The 15,757-nt window shown below is 45.4% G+C and overlaps 2 protein-coding genes across 3 annotated transcripts in view; one reads left to right on the top strand and one right to left on the bottom strand.

Moving 5' to 3' along the window:
- The first annotated feature begins 2,715 nt into the window (after positions 1–2,715).
- Positions 2,716–11,173, top strand: Serpina10 (serpin family A member 10). Of its 2 annotated transcripts, XM_032908313.1 has the most exons (5): positions 2,716–2,797; positions 5,137–5,869; positions 7,207–7,480; positions 9,576–9,726; positions 10,824–11,173. In XM_032908313.1, exons 2-5 carry the CDS (start codon positions 5,176–5,178, stop codon positions 11,013–11,015), a joined length of 1,311 nt encoding a protein of 436 aa, XP_032764204.1. In that variant the 5' UTR covers positions 2,716–2,797; positions 5,137–5,175; the 3' UTR covers positions 11,016–11,173. The 2 variants fall into 2 exon arrangements, with proteins under 2 accessions (XP_032764204.1, XP_032764205.1); XM_032908314.1 differs by lacking the exon at positions 2,716–2,797 and having other exon boundaries at positions 5,176–5,869; positions 7,369–7,480.
- Positions 11,174–13,875: 2,702 nt separating this feature from the next.
- Positions 13,876–15,757, bottom strand: part of Ppp4r4 (protein phosphatase 4 regulatory subunit 4) — an 87,963-nt gene continuing 86,081 nt past the window's right edge. The window contains exon 25 of the mRNA XM_032908312.1: positions 13,876–14,919. Within this exon, the coding sequence (XP_032764203.1) occupies positions 14,895–14,919 (25 nt within the window). The 3' untranslated portion in view covers positions 13,876–14,894. The remainder of the gene's footprint in view (positions 14,920–15,757) is intronic.

Raw genomic sequence — 15,757 nt, 5'->3', positions numbered from 1 at the left:
TAGACTTATTTTACATATATTAAATAGATGGAAAGAGTTGCATGAATATATATATATGTGAAAGGGTATGGGAGAATGAAGCAACGGACTGTGTATCCTGTAAAGATGAGGCAATCAGCAACCTTTCTATGAGCTGCAACTACCACGATTGCTCCGGCATGATCCTAATTAGTTTTCCTATGTAGTTTCCCAGATACCTACCTATAAATAGACCAACCATTCGCATGGAATATAAGAGCCTTAGTTTAAGACATCATTCTAGCACAGTGAAGACACTCATCCTAGCAACCAAGAAGGCCCATGTTTAGTCCCAGTAATGGAATGCACTTGGACCCGATACTACCAGGGTCATGCTTCTGTCAGTAAGTCCACAAAAAGCACACTTTATGTCAAATATCTGATCTAGGTTGTTCCAGAAATATCTTTCAGATCCCTATCCTTACTGTTCTCTACTTACTTTCATCTCTCCTCCAAGAAACAGAAAAATCCTGGGGTCAAAACAAGAGATCCCCCACAAAGACCCCAAATATCTCAGATAATTGGTGTTGATTTCTGTGGTTCTCCACATTCCTGTGGTAACTATTCTTTAGAGGATGATGTAGGCAAGAATGAAGAATGAGAATACATGGGAATTTTGTCACACCCCAAAGGTAGAATTTAGGAGTTTGCTATTCCATTAGCCATGTCCAGGGCTTGAGTTCGACACGGTAGCAAACTCTACTGGACTTGCTGTTTGCTTTGGAAAAATGTGATTACATTGGAATGTGGAATACGGGCTTGTATCCATCCTGTAGGTGAAGCTTGCCTGCTCCTTCAAAACGGGTCAGATAAGAATAGATGAGAAATGCCTCAATGGTTAAAAGCGCTGACTGCTCTTCCAGAGGTTCTGAGTTCAATTCCCAGCAACCACATGGTGGCTCACAACCATCTGTAATGGTATCTGATGTGCTCTTCTGGTGTGTCTGAAGACAGCGAATATATATATATATTATATATATATATATCTTTTAAAAAAGGATAGAGGTCACACACTTGATAGAGCTCCAGACCTGTCAACAGCAATGTCCCACTTCTCTGGATAACTACCTCCCCACACTGAGGCAAACTAACCAATAACAAGGCAATTGTACAGGCTGGTTTTATGTGTCAATTTGACACAAGCTGGAGTTATCACAGAGAAAGGAGTCTCCCTTGAGGAAATGCCTCCGTGAGATCCAGCTGTAAGGCATTTTCTCAATTAGTGATCAAGGTGGGAGGACCCAGCCCATTGTGGGTGGGTGGTGCTGTCCCTGGGCTGGTGATCCTGGGTTCTATAAGAGAGCAGGCTGAGCAAGCCATGAGGAGCAAGCCAGTAAGCAGTACCACTCCATGGCTTCTGCATCACCTCCTGTCTCCAAGTTTCTCCCCTGTGTGAGTTCCAGTCCTGACTTCCTTTGGTGATGAACAGCAATGTGGAAGTGTAAACTGAGTAAACCCTTTCCTCGCCAACTTGCTTCTTGGTCATGATGTTTCATGATGTGTTGTGCAGGAATACAAACCCTGACTAAGACAGCAATGTTATGATCTTCAATAAAATATATTAATCCACATCAATGTTGTGGTTTGAAGAACTGAAAATGCCTTGGGAGTCCTTGGTCCAGGTGAGATGTGTCAGCTAGCCACCTCTACCCATGAGAAGCAGCCTGCCAGCTGGTGATCACATGCCTGCTGTATAAAAACCACTCCTAGGTCTGCTTTCTAGTAAGGTGGCTCTCAGGATGACAGACCACAAACTTCCTGTCAGCCAGTGCATTGCTTAATGGAGTTCTTCCCCAGTGGCTACCTTCCTGTCCAACGACTGGTCCTCCATCATGAGATGAGCAAATGGTCACACCTGCTAGCACAGATATCCTGGAATGGCACTGTATTTTAAGACATGTTGTTGTTGTTGCTGTTGTTGTCGTTTGCCTTCATATTATAGTTGGAATATTATTATTGTTTCTTACCTGTTTTGTTATTTGAGAAATCCTTTTATTTATTTTCTCAGATAGGGTCCTATGTAACCAGCCTGGCCTTAAACTTGCTATGTAGCCAAGGACGACCTTGAACTTCTGATCCTCCTGCCCCCACCTCCACAGTGCTGGGGTTACAACTGTGCTCCACTGTGCTTTATTTTATGCAATGCTGGGGACCAAATCCTGGGAACACTCAACTGAGCTATAACCCTAACCCCTATCAATGTGTTTTTCGATTCTGTGGGTAAGCTGTATTAACTTTGTCTCACTTCAAGGATAGGAAGGGACACATAGCAAGATTTACATATGACAACCTAGTAGGTCTGAAAAGTTGTGTCTTACAGGATGCCTTCCAACTCTGAGTGCTTGAGAAGGTAGTACATTGACCTTGTGACAGGGTTTGTATTGTAAGACATGACCCAGCAGGAATCCAGTATCCACCACTGGGCTGACAGTTCCTTTCGGACAAGAGAGTAGATCTTAAATGCTACCCAAACCCCTTTATGGTCCCCAGAAGCAGCCATGAAGTCCACCATAATTCTAGAACCTTGACCCCCCACCCCAGTGAGAGTGAGCCTCTTGTGAGTTGGTTATAGTTGGGGCCACAGGACAAGCCTAGGGAATACCAGAAGTTCTTTGGTTTTCCAGAAACTCAGTCATATCCCAGCAGGGTGTTAATCAGTAACAGTCCCAAAAGGCCCACACTTTGGATTAACAAATATTTACTGAAGGCTTCAGACTGCAAAACGTATGCTTACTTCTTTGCTCTGAATGATCTTCTCTGCACCAGAGGTCCGGAACTGGTAAGTGCTGGTGGATGGTAGGGGGCCCTCTAGAGTATCTAATAGGGAGGGGTGGGGAGAAGAGCCATTCTTACTGTCTCCCAGTGGGCTTCAGCAGGGAGTGGGGTGGAGTGGGGGAGTTTCATCTATACTCCAAAGGACTGTACTTTGAAGTTGGGCTCCGGGTAGCATAAAAGGCATGTTAGCCATAGATGGATGGCCAGGGAAGGGCTCTGCAGGCTTGGCATTTATTTGCCTGCCCCAGCTCACTGCCCAGGCAAATGAGCCAGGGCTGGAGAGAGGCAAGGGGTGTACTGTTCTACACACATGCTCAGGGCTGAGAGTCAGGTAGAGGGCCCATTTCCTGCCCATTTCATAGCCCGTTTCAAACTGTGTGTGACACCTAATGGTGCCCCAGGTCCCAGGAGCACTCTGTGTATATTGTGGATGGTTCCCATGATAATCAATGGCCAAAAAGGACAAGTTACACTGTTCAATAAGTGGGTGTAGTAACGACCAGATGTTATAGAGCTACTTCAAGGAGACTTAGTTCTAGGAAAGGGGAACATTGTGCTGGTGTGTTGGGAAATTTTCTGATGGCTGAGGCAGTAAGAAATAACTATGGAATTGGAACTAATCTGAGTGCTTAATTTACAAGGCAGAGCTAAATGCCACGACAGAATTCTCATGGGCAGCTCAGGCCGTTGGGATGAAATAGCCAATTCTGGAAGTTTAACACGTGTTTTCACAGTTCTGGAGGCCCTAGGTGAGGGCTAGCATGGTTGGGCTGCAGTGGAGGCCTACCTCCTGGTTTGCAGGTAGTACAAGTGGTCTTCTCAGTGTTCTTGGTGAAGAGAGGGAGGTTCGGGTGTCTCTTCCTCTTCTTAAGGACACTAAATTCCTCACAATCTCCCCACAATTCAGACTTCATTTAGTTATTTTTCAAAGGCCCCACCTTGTCATTCCCTTACCTTGGAGGATATGGCCTAGGTTTCGAGTTCTGAAGGATCAAAGGTAAGTTGTCCATTTAAAAATTGAAGGTATGGTACTGGAGATGTTTTGTACCTAGAAAGAGGTAATGACCCAACACTTATACCAATGTGGTGACCTACCAAGGGATCTTGTCATTGTGACTGGGAAGCAATTCCTAAATGGTGACATTTGGTAAACCCAGCAGGGTCTTTAAAGCTAGAAGGTGGGGACCATGGATTCTTTGGGGCCATTTAGCAAAGCAAGGGCCAGGGCTTGTGTCCTGGGGCTGTTTGTGGTTTGTGACAGATACAGAAGAGGGACTGGGGAGCAGCTGGAGAGCTTCTTGTCACATTTTAACTTAGGGTCCAATGGTTAGAATGAGGAGGAGCTCTGCTGATAGGAGCTATCATGAATCTCTAACACCTATGACTTGAGCATCTTGCCATCCAGGCTTTCCTACTGTCCAGTGGGTAGTGAGCTATTGGGGACATCTTAGTGGCATACCCAGCCAGCCTCTAGGACACTGGTAATATTGCTATGAGCACAACGTAATGGCACGCCCCAGAGCAGGTTTTGTATCTGAGTGTGCAGAGGGATCTCAAGAGAGGAAGGGACAGAGAGTCAGAGGAAGGAGTGTGGGGCTGGAAAGCCACTGCCAGGGCAGGGGTACACTCCCGCAGCCTGGGGAACTGGGGTATGGCCAACCCGTGTATGCCACCACAGGACAATAAGACTGGTAACTTGAGTCCAGGTCTTGTGTAGAAAAAGAATGAGCTGTGCTTCCTGCAGCCATCTGGAAGCTGTGGGTAGAGGAATGAGAGGAGACCTATCAGGAACTGTGTAAGGAGACGCAGGAAAGGAGAGGGTTAAATCGAAAACTGTGTGGGGAAGCCTCCTTTTCTTTGCTGGATTCCCTCTTGGACCCTACAAATCCCTTGTCAAAGGTGTCACACATCAAGGTCAGGTGACTCAGCATGGAGGAGCTATTTGATATGCCTAATGGCCAAATAGAGGAAAAGCTTGAAGCAGATCAGGAAATGGCCCCAACTCCTACCTGCTCCTGCTCTATATCTGGCCCTGCCAGAGGAAAGCAAAGGGACAGAAACTAGGGGAGGGACCTCAAGCTGCTCAAGGACCTGCTCAAGAAGATGGGACCTGGAGGAAGTCTTGTAAAATGCCCCCCTCCCCAAACCAGGTGGATGAATACACCACCTTTATGGTCCAGGTCAGCCTAGGGTATAGCTAACCAGCAATAAAACCACAGGAGCCCAGACTTAACTTGGTAGAAGGAAGAAGGGTCACGGGAGAAATGTTTTCCTGGCAAAGACATTTGATTCAGTGTTGAGATATTCTTTATTCTCATCCATTCATTCTTCCTCTCTGCCTAGGATGAAGGGAAGTGGCCCCTGGCCTCCACAGCTGATCACATGAGGGTGGTTTCTAGCCTCTTTCTTCCTGTGCTCCTCGCAGAGGTGTGGCTGGTGAGCAGTTTCAATCTCAGCTCCCATTCACCAGAGGCTCCCATTCGCCTGGAGTCTCAGGATTACGAGAATCAAACTTGGGAAGAGTACGAATGGGCTGATCCCAGGGATGATAATGAATACTGGCTAAGGGCCAGCCAGCAACTCTCCAATGAGACTTCAAGCTTTGGGTTCAGCCTGCTTCGAAAGATCTCCATGAGGCATGATGGCAATGTGATCTTCTCACCATTTGGCCTGTCTGTGGCTATGGTGAACTTGATGCTGGGGGCCAAGGGAGAGACCAAAGTGCAGGTAGAAAATGGGCTCAACCTACAGGCCCTGAGCCAGGCAGGACCCCTGATCCTTCCAGCCCTCTTCAAGAGAGTCAAAGAGACCTTTTCCAGCAACAAGAAATTGGGCCTCACCCAGGGTAGCTTTGCCTTCATCCACAAGGACTTTGAAATTAAAAAGACCTATTTCAATCTATCCACAATGTATTTTGATACAGAGTACGTGACTACAAATTTTCGAAATTCCTCACAAGCCAGAGGGCTCATGAACCATTACATTAACAAAGAGACTGAGGGGAAAATCCCCAAGCTTTTTGATGAGATTAATCCTGAAACAAAGTTAATTCTTGTGGACTACATCTTGTTCAAAGGTATTTTGAATCTTCTGTTGCCTCAAAGCCAAAAGAATCTGACACTATTTCCCCCTTTTCTTCTTCTGGTCAGTGTACAGTTAGTACTAAAGGATGTTCTGCGAACATGGTCCCTGTTTTATACGTTCAGTATACATTGAGGAGGGACCAATGCTGTCCCTGAGGTCCCCACTCTCACCACCTGCAGACCTGCAGGCCTCAGTTTCCATAGCTCTCCTGCCTAGTTTTCATCTAATGCTTGGAAGAGGTCACACAGGGCTATTAAACGAGCAGCTTATGATCAGCAAGACTCATGCTGCATCTGGGCTCCCCATTCCCTGCTTTTGTGATCTGGGGCAAAAATCTCTGCCCTTGGATTTATTGTTGCTGCCATTATTATAGTGGGCGGGTTTGTGCATGTGAGTGCAGGTATACCAGGAGGTCAGAAGTACTGGATCCTTCTTGAACTGGAGTTGTGAGCCACCCAACATGAGTGCTGGAAAACAAACGAGTCCTCTGTACAAGTATGAGCTTTTATCTGCAAGCCATCTCTTCAGTCCCCTGGTCTTGGAAGTTTTATGTAAAAATCGGGACTCTCACTTGCTATAGTCACAGAGCTATAAGAGCTGACATATGCAAGGTACTACACACGACCTTTGGTACTATCCACCACAGGAAAGAACGGGTTGCATATTCCTTCTTTCTGGCAGTCAATGCAGCAAGCAGAGTAGGGACACTGCTTCCTTTAAGGGGATAAAGGTGAAGGTTGGGGAAGCTAGTATGAACACGCTCACACAATGACTGGCAGAGGCCAAATGCCAAGGGAGATCCCATGATTTTTGTAATCCCAATTTCTTCCAGCTCTAACAAAGTATGGAGTGGATGAATCTGGAGCTTATGGTTATACCAGGAGATTCACAAAGCCTCAGGTAGAAGGACCATTTGCAGACACTCAGAAACATGTTCAGTATAGAGTCATGTAGTGGCTGGCCTCACTTGCTTCCAAATCCACATAAAGTCCTGCTGAGCTGGCCACACCCCCATACCTGTAAAGTGTATGTTTGCATATGGTCATGTTGGGGCAATGTGATAGCTAGGGGTCCCTCATGCACCAGGTATTGGAAGCCATCCTCCAGGAAATGAGCAAGTTTTGGTTCTGTGATGGGTCACAGGTAGAACTGAAGTTTGGTCTTTGAGGAATTGGATGCCCGAGCTGTGGTCCATGCAAACTTGAAAAAGGAATGGCACTCTCAGTTGGGAATAAAGGGGACAGGATATTCTCTCCCTTACCACTTGTGCAAGACCAATGTGTTCTGTGGAGGCTTGTTTCTACAGGGGCTCTCTTCTGACTTGTTCAGGGAAGTGGCTGACTCCATTTGACCCCATCTTCACTGAGGCTGACACTTTCCACCTGGACAAATACAAGGCAGTTAAGGTGCCCATGATGTACCGGGAGGGGAACTTTGCCTCTACCTTTGATAAGAAGTTCCGTTGTCACATCCTCAAACTGCCCTACCAAGGAAATGCCACCATGCTAGTGGTCCTTATGGAGAAATCGGGTGACCACTTGGCCCTGGAGGACTACTTGACCACAGACCTCGTGGAGACGTGGCTCCAGGATATGAAAACCAGGTATGACACTTCCCCTGCCATCCTCATCAACACTCCCAACTAATTTTACCTAATGCCTCATGGCTTCCTGCCCATGCTCCCCACTGATTGCCAAGGTCCTGTTTTACTGTATCCTGAGCATCAATCCAGGTTAGGTCTAGCTTTATTGTTCTAATGAACAACAGTTGTTCAGATATAACAGTTTGTCCATTGATACCTGTTGATACCATGGCTACAACAGTAAACAAGCCAGGCAAAGGGAGACACACAACACTGTAAGAGGAAAAAGCACTTCTGTAGGTGCAGGCTAAAGCCAGGGATGATGTTCTCTGGTGATGAGGGGTGAATTTCACTGGTCTGTCTGAAGAGAAGAGTATTTAGAGACAGCTTTGGGATAGAGCATGGCTGGAGGCTTTAATGAACAGAAAAGTGGCCAGTGTGACTGCATCCATGCAGAAGAGGTGAGAGGATTCAGGGACAGCCACCCCAGAACCAAAGGTCATGGGCTTTACCTGCAGGAGATGGAGAGCCACAGAGGCTTCTGATCAGAGGCTCAAGGAGACCTGATTAATGTATCATACAAGATCCTGTGCTAAGAGCAGGCACAAATAAGGACCATGAAGAAGCTAGTCAGATGGGTGACAGACAACTTCAAGATGCTGCCATTTGGACTATGGTGGTAGCAGGTGAGGTGACAAGATGTAGACAAGACTCTGGATCTGTCAGGAAGTAAGAGGTAACAAATATGACTAGATATGGAATGGGATGCAGAGCAAATGAAAGTGTAAATAGAAACAGATCCAAAGAGCTATCTGTCAATCAACAGTATCTGTAGTTTTGGGCCTCAGTATCTCAATGGTAAGCATATCACTAAGAATGTGAAAGGAACAGGTCTTATAGTGGGTTCAGAGCTCAGTCCTATCATCTGAACTAGAAATGTCTCCATAAGCTCCACAAGAAAGAGGCCAGGCCAGGGCAAAGCCAGAGTCTGACTCTAAGAGTGACAGGTGTATGACTGGGGGTTAGTACCGTGAAAGCAGGTACATGGGAGCCTGAATATGGGAGACCCTGTGAGGAGAGAAGAAATGGAAGGGCAGGGTAAGAACTTAGGTGTTTGCTGGAAGTCAGTCCACCTGCTGGAGCATAAGGCAGACAACTCCAATAAGAATCTCATGGCTGTGCCTTTTGAGTCTTGCCACTCCAGCACTGGTAGAACTGAAGGTCCTGGCTACAGTTTTCACTTTCATTTTTCTGTCATTTTTTAAAGCCTTTCAGCATTAGCAAAGGAATGGAATGTAAACCCTAACAAATATTTACTGAGTGATTACACCTACGAACTAAAACTTAGGGCATGTCATATCCTCAGTTTTTTCCAGCATGAAGCCCAGCCCAACTACACAACAGGGAGAGAAGTGGGCAAGGGTATGTTTATGAAATAGCTGCTGTGTATCAGGCATTATTCTGCACACCTTTCATACGTCAGTCACTCTTTGCAAAAACTCTGACATTGGTACATGTATTTTTGACTACTCTTTACAGAGTGAGAAAACTGAAAATTAAGATTAATTTGATTCAATTAGTGGCTTTCATGCTTTTTTTATTTCTGAGCCACAAAACTCATCTTTCCAAATCTCATATTCTCAGAGAACTCATAACAGATAAAATAAACACCTCAGAGCCTCCCTGGCTAAGAAAACAGGGTTGTGGAAAGCTCTCTTTGCTTCCCTTGTCTGCCCATTCCCCAAGTTCTCTGGAAATATCAAGGTCCAGGGTGCTGGGCTGGGACAGCATCCTTCAGCAGTCAGCTGGGATGCAGGGAGCACCTAGGGAGTTGGTTAGGGCTGTCGTTTTGAAACATACAGAACTGAACATGGAGTCTGGCAGTCTTTACTAAGGGATTTGGGGAAGAGAGCTGATGAACTAGCTCACTGGCATTAACACAGTGGTGCTTCAAAACCCAGAAGTACTTTCTCTGAGATAGAACACTATGAAAGGACCCCATGAACTATACACCATCAAGCAAAGGAAATAATCTTAGAGGAAGGAGAAAAGAGAACACGTCCTTAGCAGCAGCCCCAGCCATTTCACCATCATCTGTCCTGTCCTTGTGCCACAGAAAAATGGAGGTCTTCTTTCCCAAGTTCAAGCTGAACCAGAGGTATGAGATGCATGAGCTGCTCAAGCAGGTGGGAATTAGGAGGATCTTCTCCACCTCAGCTGACCTCAGCGAACTCTCAGCCATGGCAAGAAATCTTCAGGTGTCCAAGGCAAGTCGTCAGGGACCATGCTGGGGCCCAGTCTGCAGCTCACAATGTCACTAAAACCAACAAATACTTTGCAAAGCACATTGTTGTGATTAAATGACTAGCTGTAGCAGAGAATGTTACTCCAGAATTAACGACTTCAAGTAGTACCCAAGCTGAGGGTTCCAAGGACCTCAAGCCATGCTACTCAAACACCCTTTTAACTAGGTTCTCCTTGGAAGCGCTCCACCCCTCCTCCCTCCCAAGGCTTAGGGAAACATCTGTCCCTCATACAGACTGGCTTACCACCCATCAGTACCTTGGTTGAATATTGAAAAGACTCATGAAATTATACCATCTTTAGCATGAAAGAACCCCCGAGTCATCGCCTGGTCACCCTCATTCCTTGTGATGGACACTCCGCTTCCTCTATGATTAGCTTCAGAGGACCCTATTCCTCCCAGCATGTCTCCCCTCCCCTTCCGGTTCTTCAGACGGAGAACCTATCCGTCCCTTCTTGGTTCTTGCAGCACATCTGTGCACTGGAGTAAACGAGCATTCCTGGCCTGGATTCATTACAGCTCTCTCTTCCACCATTGCAATCGAGAGGGTTGACATTTCCCCATACAATTGTTAATTCTGAGAGATTTAGGATGGTATTCTATGTGAACTGGAGCCATTATGGTAAGCTCGGCTTGAGTAAAGGCAACCAGGTAACCACAGACCCTTAGGCTGACCCTAAAAATGCCTCAGAGAAATACCAGGCAGCTTAAAGTGCCTTCAAAAGCCAACAGTTCAACTCAAGAATCAGCATCACAAAGTACATGTTCAATAAATACTTACTAGATGCCTGCATATAGAGATCTGCCAGCCAGGTTCCCTGGTTCTAAGCCCAGGATGCATCTTCCACAGCCCGCAGCACCACTTCCCATAGCCTCCTGGTATAGTTTGGATTTCTGAGGCACTCTCTGGTGCAGTCTCATGCACCGCCTAGCACAGATGGGCTGCCACTGTGAACCGCAGGAGCATGGCTGGGTGGGCAGAGCTACTGTGGAAAATTTTTGTCAGTTCGCCCTTCCCGTTGCCACACAAACGTTCGTCCATGTCCGTTCTCTTTCTAGGTCGTACAACAGTCAGTGCTTGAGGTGGATGAAAGGGGAACTGAGGTGGTGTCAGGGACGGTGTCAGAGATCACCGCTTACTGCATGCCTCCTGTCATCAAAGTGGACCGGCCTTTTCACTTCATCATCTACGAGGAGACGTCCCGGATGCTCCTATTTCTTGGCAGGGTGGTGAACCCGACAGTCCTGTGACTCGGGCATGTAGGACCTCGGCCACCACAGGTGCTGAGCCCGAGGTGTCTGAATCACAAGACGCTGTTGGTAGACGGTAAAGGATGCATTCTCTGTACCCAGCCAGTTTGCTATGGCCGTTGTGTGATTAACACTGAAATTAAAATGACTCATACTTTGAGGGGATGTGTGCAACCTGTCTGGCATTGTAAACTTGCTCCTGAGAGCCCAAGACCAGCTGGGGAGAGTCTCTCCCTTTCTCTGCCTCTCGCATGCCTGGACTGACAGCAGTCAGTAGGACAGCAGGTGTGGGTCAAAGGCTCTGGGGAGAACATGCACATTCTCCTATGAGCATGCTTCTCCCACTCTAGATCCTTCTCTTGCAAAGTATGTGTTTTATTTAAGTCTGTCTCAGACTTTCTTTCTCCTCTCTCTGTCTCTCTCTCCTCTGTCTGTCTTTCTCACTCCCCTCTCCCTACTCCACTCTTCTTCCCCCCAACCCCTACCTCTGCAAGGGCCTATAACATAGACTTGGCTGGTCTAGAATTCTATGTAGACCGAGTTAGCCTTGAACTCACAGAAATCCACCTGCCTCTGCCTCTCTGCCTCTGCCTCTCTGCCTCTGCCTCCTGGGTGCTAGATTAAAGATGTGCACCGCCATGCTCAGCTTTGTGTGTGTGTGTTTTAATCACAGAATTCTCTTTTATTAAAGTTAACAGGAAATCACCACAGTCAATCCTGGTCGCAGTGTCTGGCTCAATGGCAATCAACTCTGTGATCATGCAGTAGTCACATGGCTCTGTCACAGGAACCACAGATCACCCAGTTCAATGACTTCATTTTATAAGGATGTGGCTGGAACAAAGGCCACATCCGGATTTCCATGAGTGACAGGCACTTTCTTCCTCTGTGCTCTCTTTTCCTCATAAGAGTTTATACGTGAACATATAAATACATACACTAACAATGACCTTTATAATCACTTTGGTATAGAGATGAACACAGTCTCAAGTACATTCATCGTTGCCAACAAAAACTATGCCTTGCTCATTGCTGATTAAGAAATACCTTTGTGGATCTCGATAGCATGAAGGGTCTTGACTGTATATAGTGCAGGGAGTACAGGGCCGACTGCACATGTATGTCTAACCTTAGATCTCAAGGGCAATAAAACACCAGTCCAAGGCCAATCAGTGTGACCAGGGTGAGCCAATCCTTCCTTCTTATTCTAGTCCGAGGCCTTGGTGCTCTATCTTCCTTTCCTAAAGCATCTGTCAGGAACTGCTGAGCTGTCCTTTGCCTCAGTCACCCACTGTGCTTAAACAAAAGGAAGCATGGACTCTGTCCCAGTGTGAAAGGAAAACGAAGACACCTCTACAGCCTTCTGGGCAGCCATGTTCTAGCTTATAGAAATAAGGCAGTGCTTTAGGAGGGAGTCAGAGATCGGTAAGTCATCAGAGGCCAACCAATCAGCCGGGCTGACTCAATGCTTAGCTGTAACCATATCAGCTGGTTAATATATACACACAGAAGACTGGTGTACTGATAAGTTACTTGGTGACAACCAAAGGGCCATGAGTAGGAGGTTTTGGCAAATCAGTCTAAGCCAGACTTCCCCACCTCAGTCTCGGCATTAATTCTCTTGGAGTTATTCCAGGGCATTAACAGATGCTCATTTAGGACCAGACTACTCTGGGGCCTAGGAAGAGAGATCGAGGATGGCTCTAGCTGCCATTCGGGACACTTGTGCTCAGTTATCAGACATGTTTGTGGGAAAACAGTACAAAGAGAAAAAAATTAAAGATTTATTTTATATATGAATGTTTTGTCTGCATGTTCATCTGTACACCAGAAGAGGACATTGGATCCCACAGGACAACAGTTACAGATGGTTGTGAGCCACCATGTGGGTGATAGGAATTGAACTCAGGACCAGAAAGAGGAATTTAAAAAGAGAGTTCTGGCCCTTTTCTCATTTCTAGATGAAATCTAGAAAAGGAAGCCTATGGCTCTACTATACTTAAATAGACACAGCCAAACCCAGTGATAGGCAGGCCACCACTGCTGCAGATGGAGCACAGCACTCTGCCATGCACCTAGTTAAAGGAAGATTAAGTCTTTGGACAAAGTGAAGATATAAGTAGATACGTGTTCCTATCCACCACTCATTTGCTTTTTAATCTTCCTGCTTATCTGTCTCTGGGGTATAATTTTAACAAAGATTCAAAAAAATTTTTAAAGTAATACTTGTGAAAAAAATACTTCCAAAAGTAATTTTGAATGACTGTTTTAATTGAGAGTTTAATGCCTAAGCAATTGACTTCCAACTTTATAAGCAGTGGTGACTAGTCTGTCAGATCACTTTCCTTTATCCCACATATATAACAGGAATATGAAAAGCTTATAAGTAGTAAGTGTATTATTTAACAATCAAATTGAAACTCTCCATTGTGTCTAATGTAAACAGAATCAATGCCACCGGCATGGTGAACCAGAATACTGGAAAACTGACATAGCCTCGCTGCCCCTTGTGCACAGTGAATTCTCCAGAACACAGCAGATTCAAGTCCATATGTCTAACACTAGCAGGAGACACAAACTACTTAAACTGAATTTCCTTAGGCAGGACAGTCAAGTTTCTCAGGGCTCCTGGGCTTTCACTTCTGACTGTCCCTGATGAAAAGCATTAAGTCCCTGAACAGTGCCCCAGAGAGGCCATGGGGAAAGAAGGGGTGACAAAGAACAAAGAAGCAATAAGTGACTGTCCCTGAGTCATTTACAGTTGATCCATTATGCTCCACCAACTCATTACTTAAAGATGAACTGCCTTTTCTTTATAGAGTAGGGACTGTAGGAAAGTATTTAAAACTTTTCTCACAAGTACAGGTATCACATTAACCTCTGCTTTATTTTAAATAAGCTCATTATCCACTTCACATTATAAAAAGTAACCACGCACACGTATGCATTCACAAATTAGATCATCTTTATCATACATCAATATATCTTTAAAAAACAAGTATTTCTGTTATCAATATAGATATATGCTGATTGCACTTGAAATAGAGAAGCTGACAATAGCTTCATACATTCTATCTCAGGAAATGACATTTTAAAGTTAAGGACAATATATGTTCCACAGGCAAATTTTGATGGAAGTATTAGCATTCGTACAAATGGGTACTGCTGACATGGCGTGAGCATGATAGCTTGGAATAACAGCTGATTCCAACTGGATTCACCATTTGACATTAAGGACAGATACAATCTAAAATGTAAACAAAGCATTTATAAAAGAAATTCTAGGAATTAAGGAAATCATCAATCTATCATTTTAAAGGTATTTGTAGCTAGAGTTTTCCTGAATCTTTGCAGATTTTCATTGCTGAATCTAGACTGGGGCCATCCAGGTGCTGACACCATCGCAGAATCCCAGGACCCATAGGACCACAGACAGCTGCTCCGGTTGACCTTTCTGCTCTGCCTAGAGAGCTCATAGGAAATACAGTGCCTTCCTTACCTCCTGTGTCCTAGCCCAAGTAGTTACCAGGCAGTCGATTTAGACAAGCAGGCTAATTTAGACTGCTCTGGAATGTCTAAATGCTACAACTTTGCATAACAAAAGCCAGCCTCTCACTTAAAGACAGGCACGGCTCTAACAGTCCAGCAGGCAGTACACACCTCAAGTTGGAGCATTACCCTGCACTGGAACACTGGGATTCAGAGCCTACATTAAAACACTTGTCATACCTCCTAGGGAAATCTAATTCCAAATAGGGTAAGTTTCACATCAGCTGCACGATATTCCTTCCTCCCTTCCACACTTTAACAAGCCTGGCCGTCGCTGTAGCTTTTCCACCGTCTCCGCTGACTGCTTGACTCCTTCACCAAGCAGTTGACTTAAGAATTGGACTTTCTGGATTTTCTAATAAAAGAAGGAAACAAGAGGAAGAAGAGAAGGGAAGGAAATAGAGAAGGAGAAAGAGGCCAAAAAGGGAACATAGAACAATTACTCATATCAAGTAAATAATGGAAACATGCTCCTCTGAGTAAGACTACAGGACGATAATTCTTACAGAGAGGAGACTAACTACACATCAAGGACGACTCAGAAGCTCATCCTGGGCATATCTAATGGCATCCCCTTTAATCACACAACTTTCCATACATGTTCGACTTTGTATACACAGGGAATTACTCAGGTTTATCAACTGTCCACCCCATACTTCCTTTATGACACCCTGCTTGTCAATAGTCGAAGCGGCATTTGGAAAAGCAGGTGAATGGGCTGCACAGATTCTTTTCTTTAAGAAGTATAACTGAGGTAACACTTTCTGCAAGCACTTCATAGGCCTATTTTAAACAAAGAGGATTTCATCTTTCTAATTTGCAATTGACAGTCTCTAAACTGTGACTAATTCTTCACTGAAAATAGACCAGTGTAGAAACCCACCACCCATCCAACTAACGGGCAGCTTAGACCATGTGTGGGACAGCAGGTGCTGCCCAGGCAGCATGAGAAGGAGTGGCTGTGAACGCTTGGCAAGCCTTCCTTCAGACCACTGGGAAAGGTACAAACTCTATGTGCACTCTTACTGGTCGTTACTCTAGATTCATTTCAGTAACTATCAAAAGGAGAAAATTCAATCTGCAAAAGGGAAAGATGTGCTCAGCAAGGTAAGAACAGGTACGGCGTCTGAAATGAAGGAAAGCTGCCGTAAAAGCAAAACCAGTTTAACGATGCTCCCATGTTCCTCAGGAGA

The sequence above is a fragment of the Rattus rattus genome, chromosome 7 (assembly GCF_011064425.1).
Source record: "Rattus rattus isolate New Zealand chromosome 7, Rrattus_CSIRO_v1, whole genome shotgun sequence".
Classification (NCBI taxonomy): domain Eukaryota; kingdom Metazoa; phylum Chordata; class Mammalia; order Rodentia; family Muridae; genus Rattus; species Rattus rattus.
This window is presented reverse-complemented; position numbering and strand designations above follow the sequence as displayed.

What these genes read in the sequence shown, in the direction of transcription:
- Serpina10 (XM_032908313.1), top strand. Translation starts at nt 5,176, where the DNA reads ATGAGGGTGGTTTCTAGCCTCTTTCTTCCTGTGCTCCTCGCAGAGGTG. An exon ending in GGACTACATCTTGTTCAAAG is followed by an intron (nt 5,870 to 7,206) that starts GTATTTTGAATC and finishes TGACTTGTTCAG; the next exon opens with GGAAGTGGCTGACTCCATTT. An exon ending in GAAATCTTCAGGTGTCCAAG is followed by an intron (nt 9,727 to 10,823) that starts GCAAGTCGTCAG and finishes TTCTCTTTCTAG; the next exon opens with GTCGTACAACAGTCAGTGCT.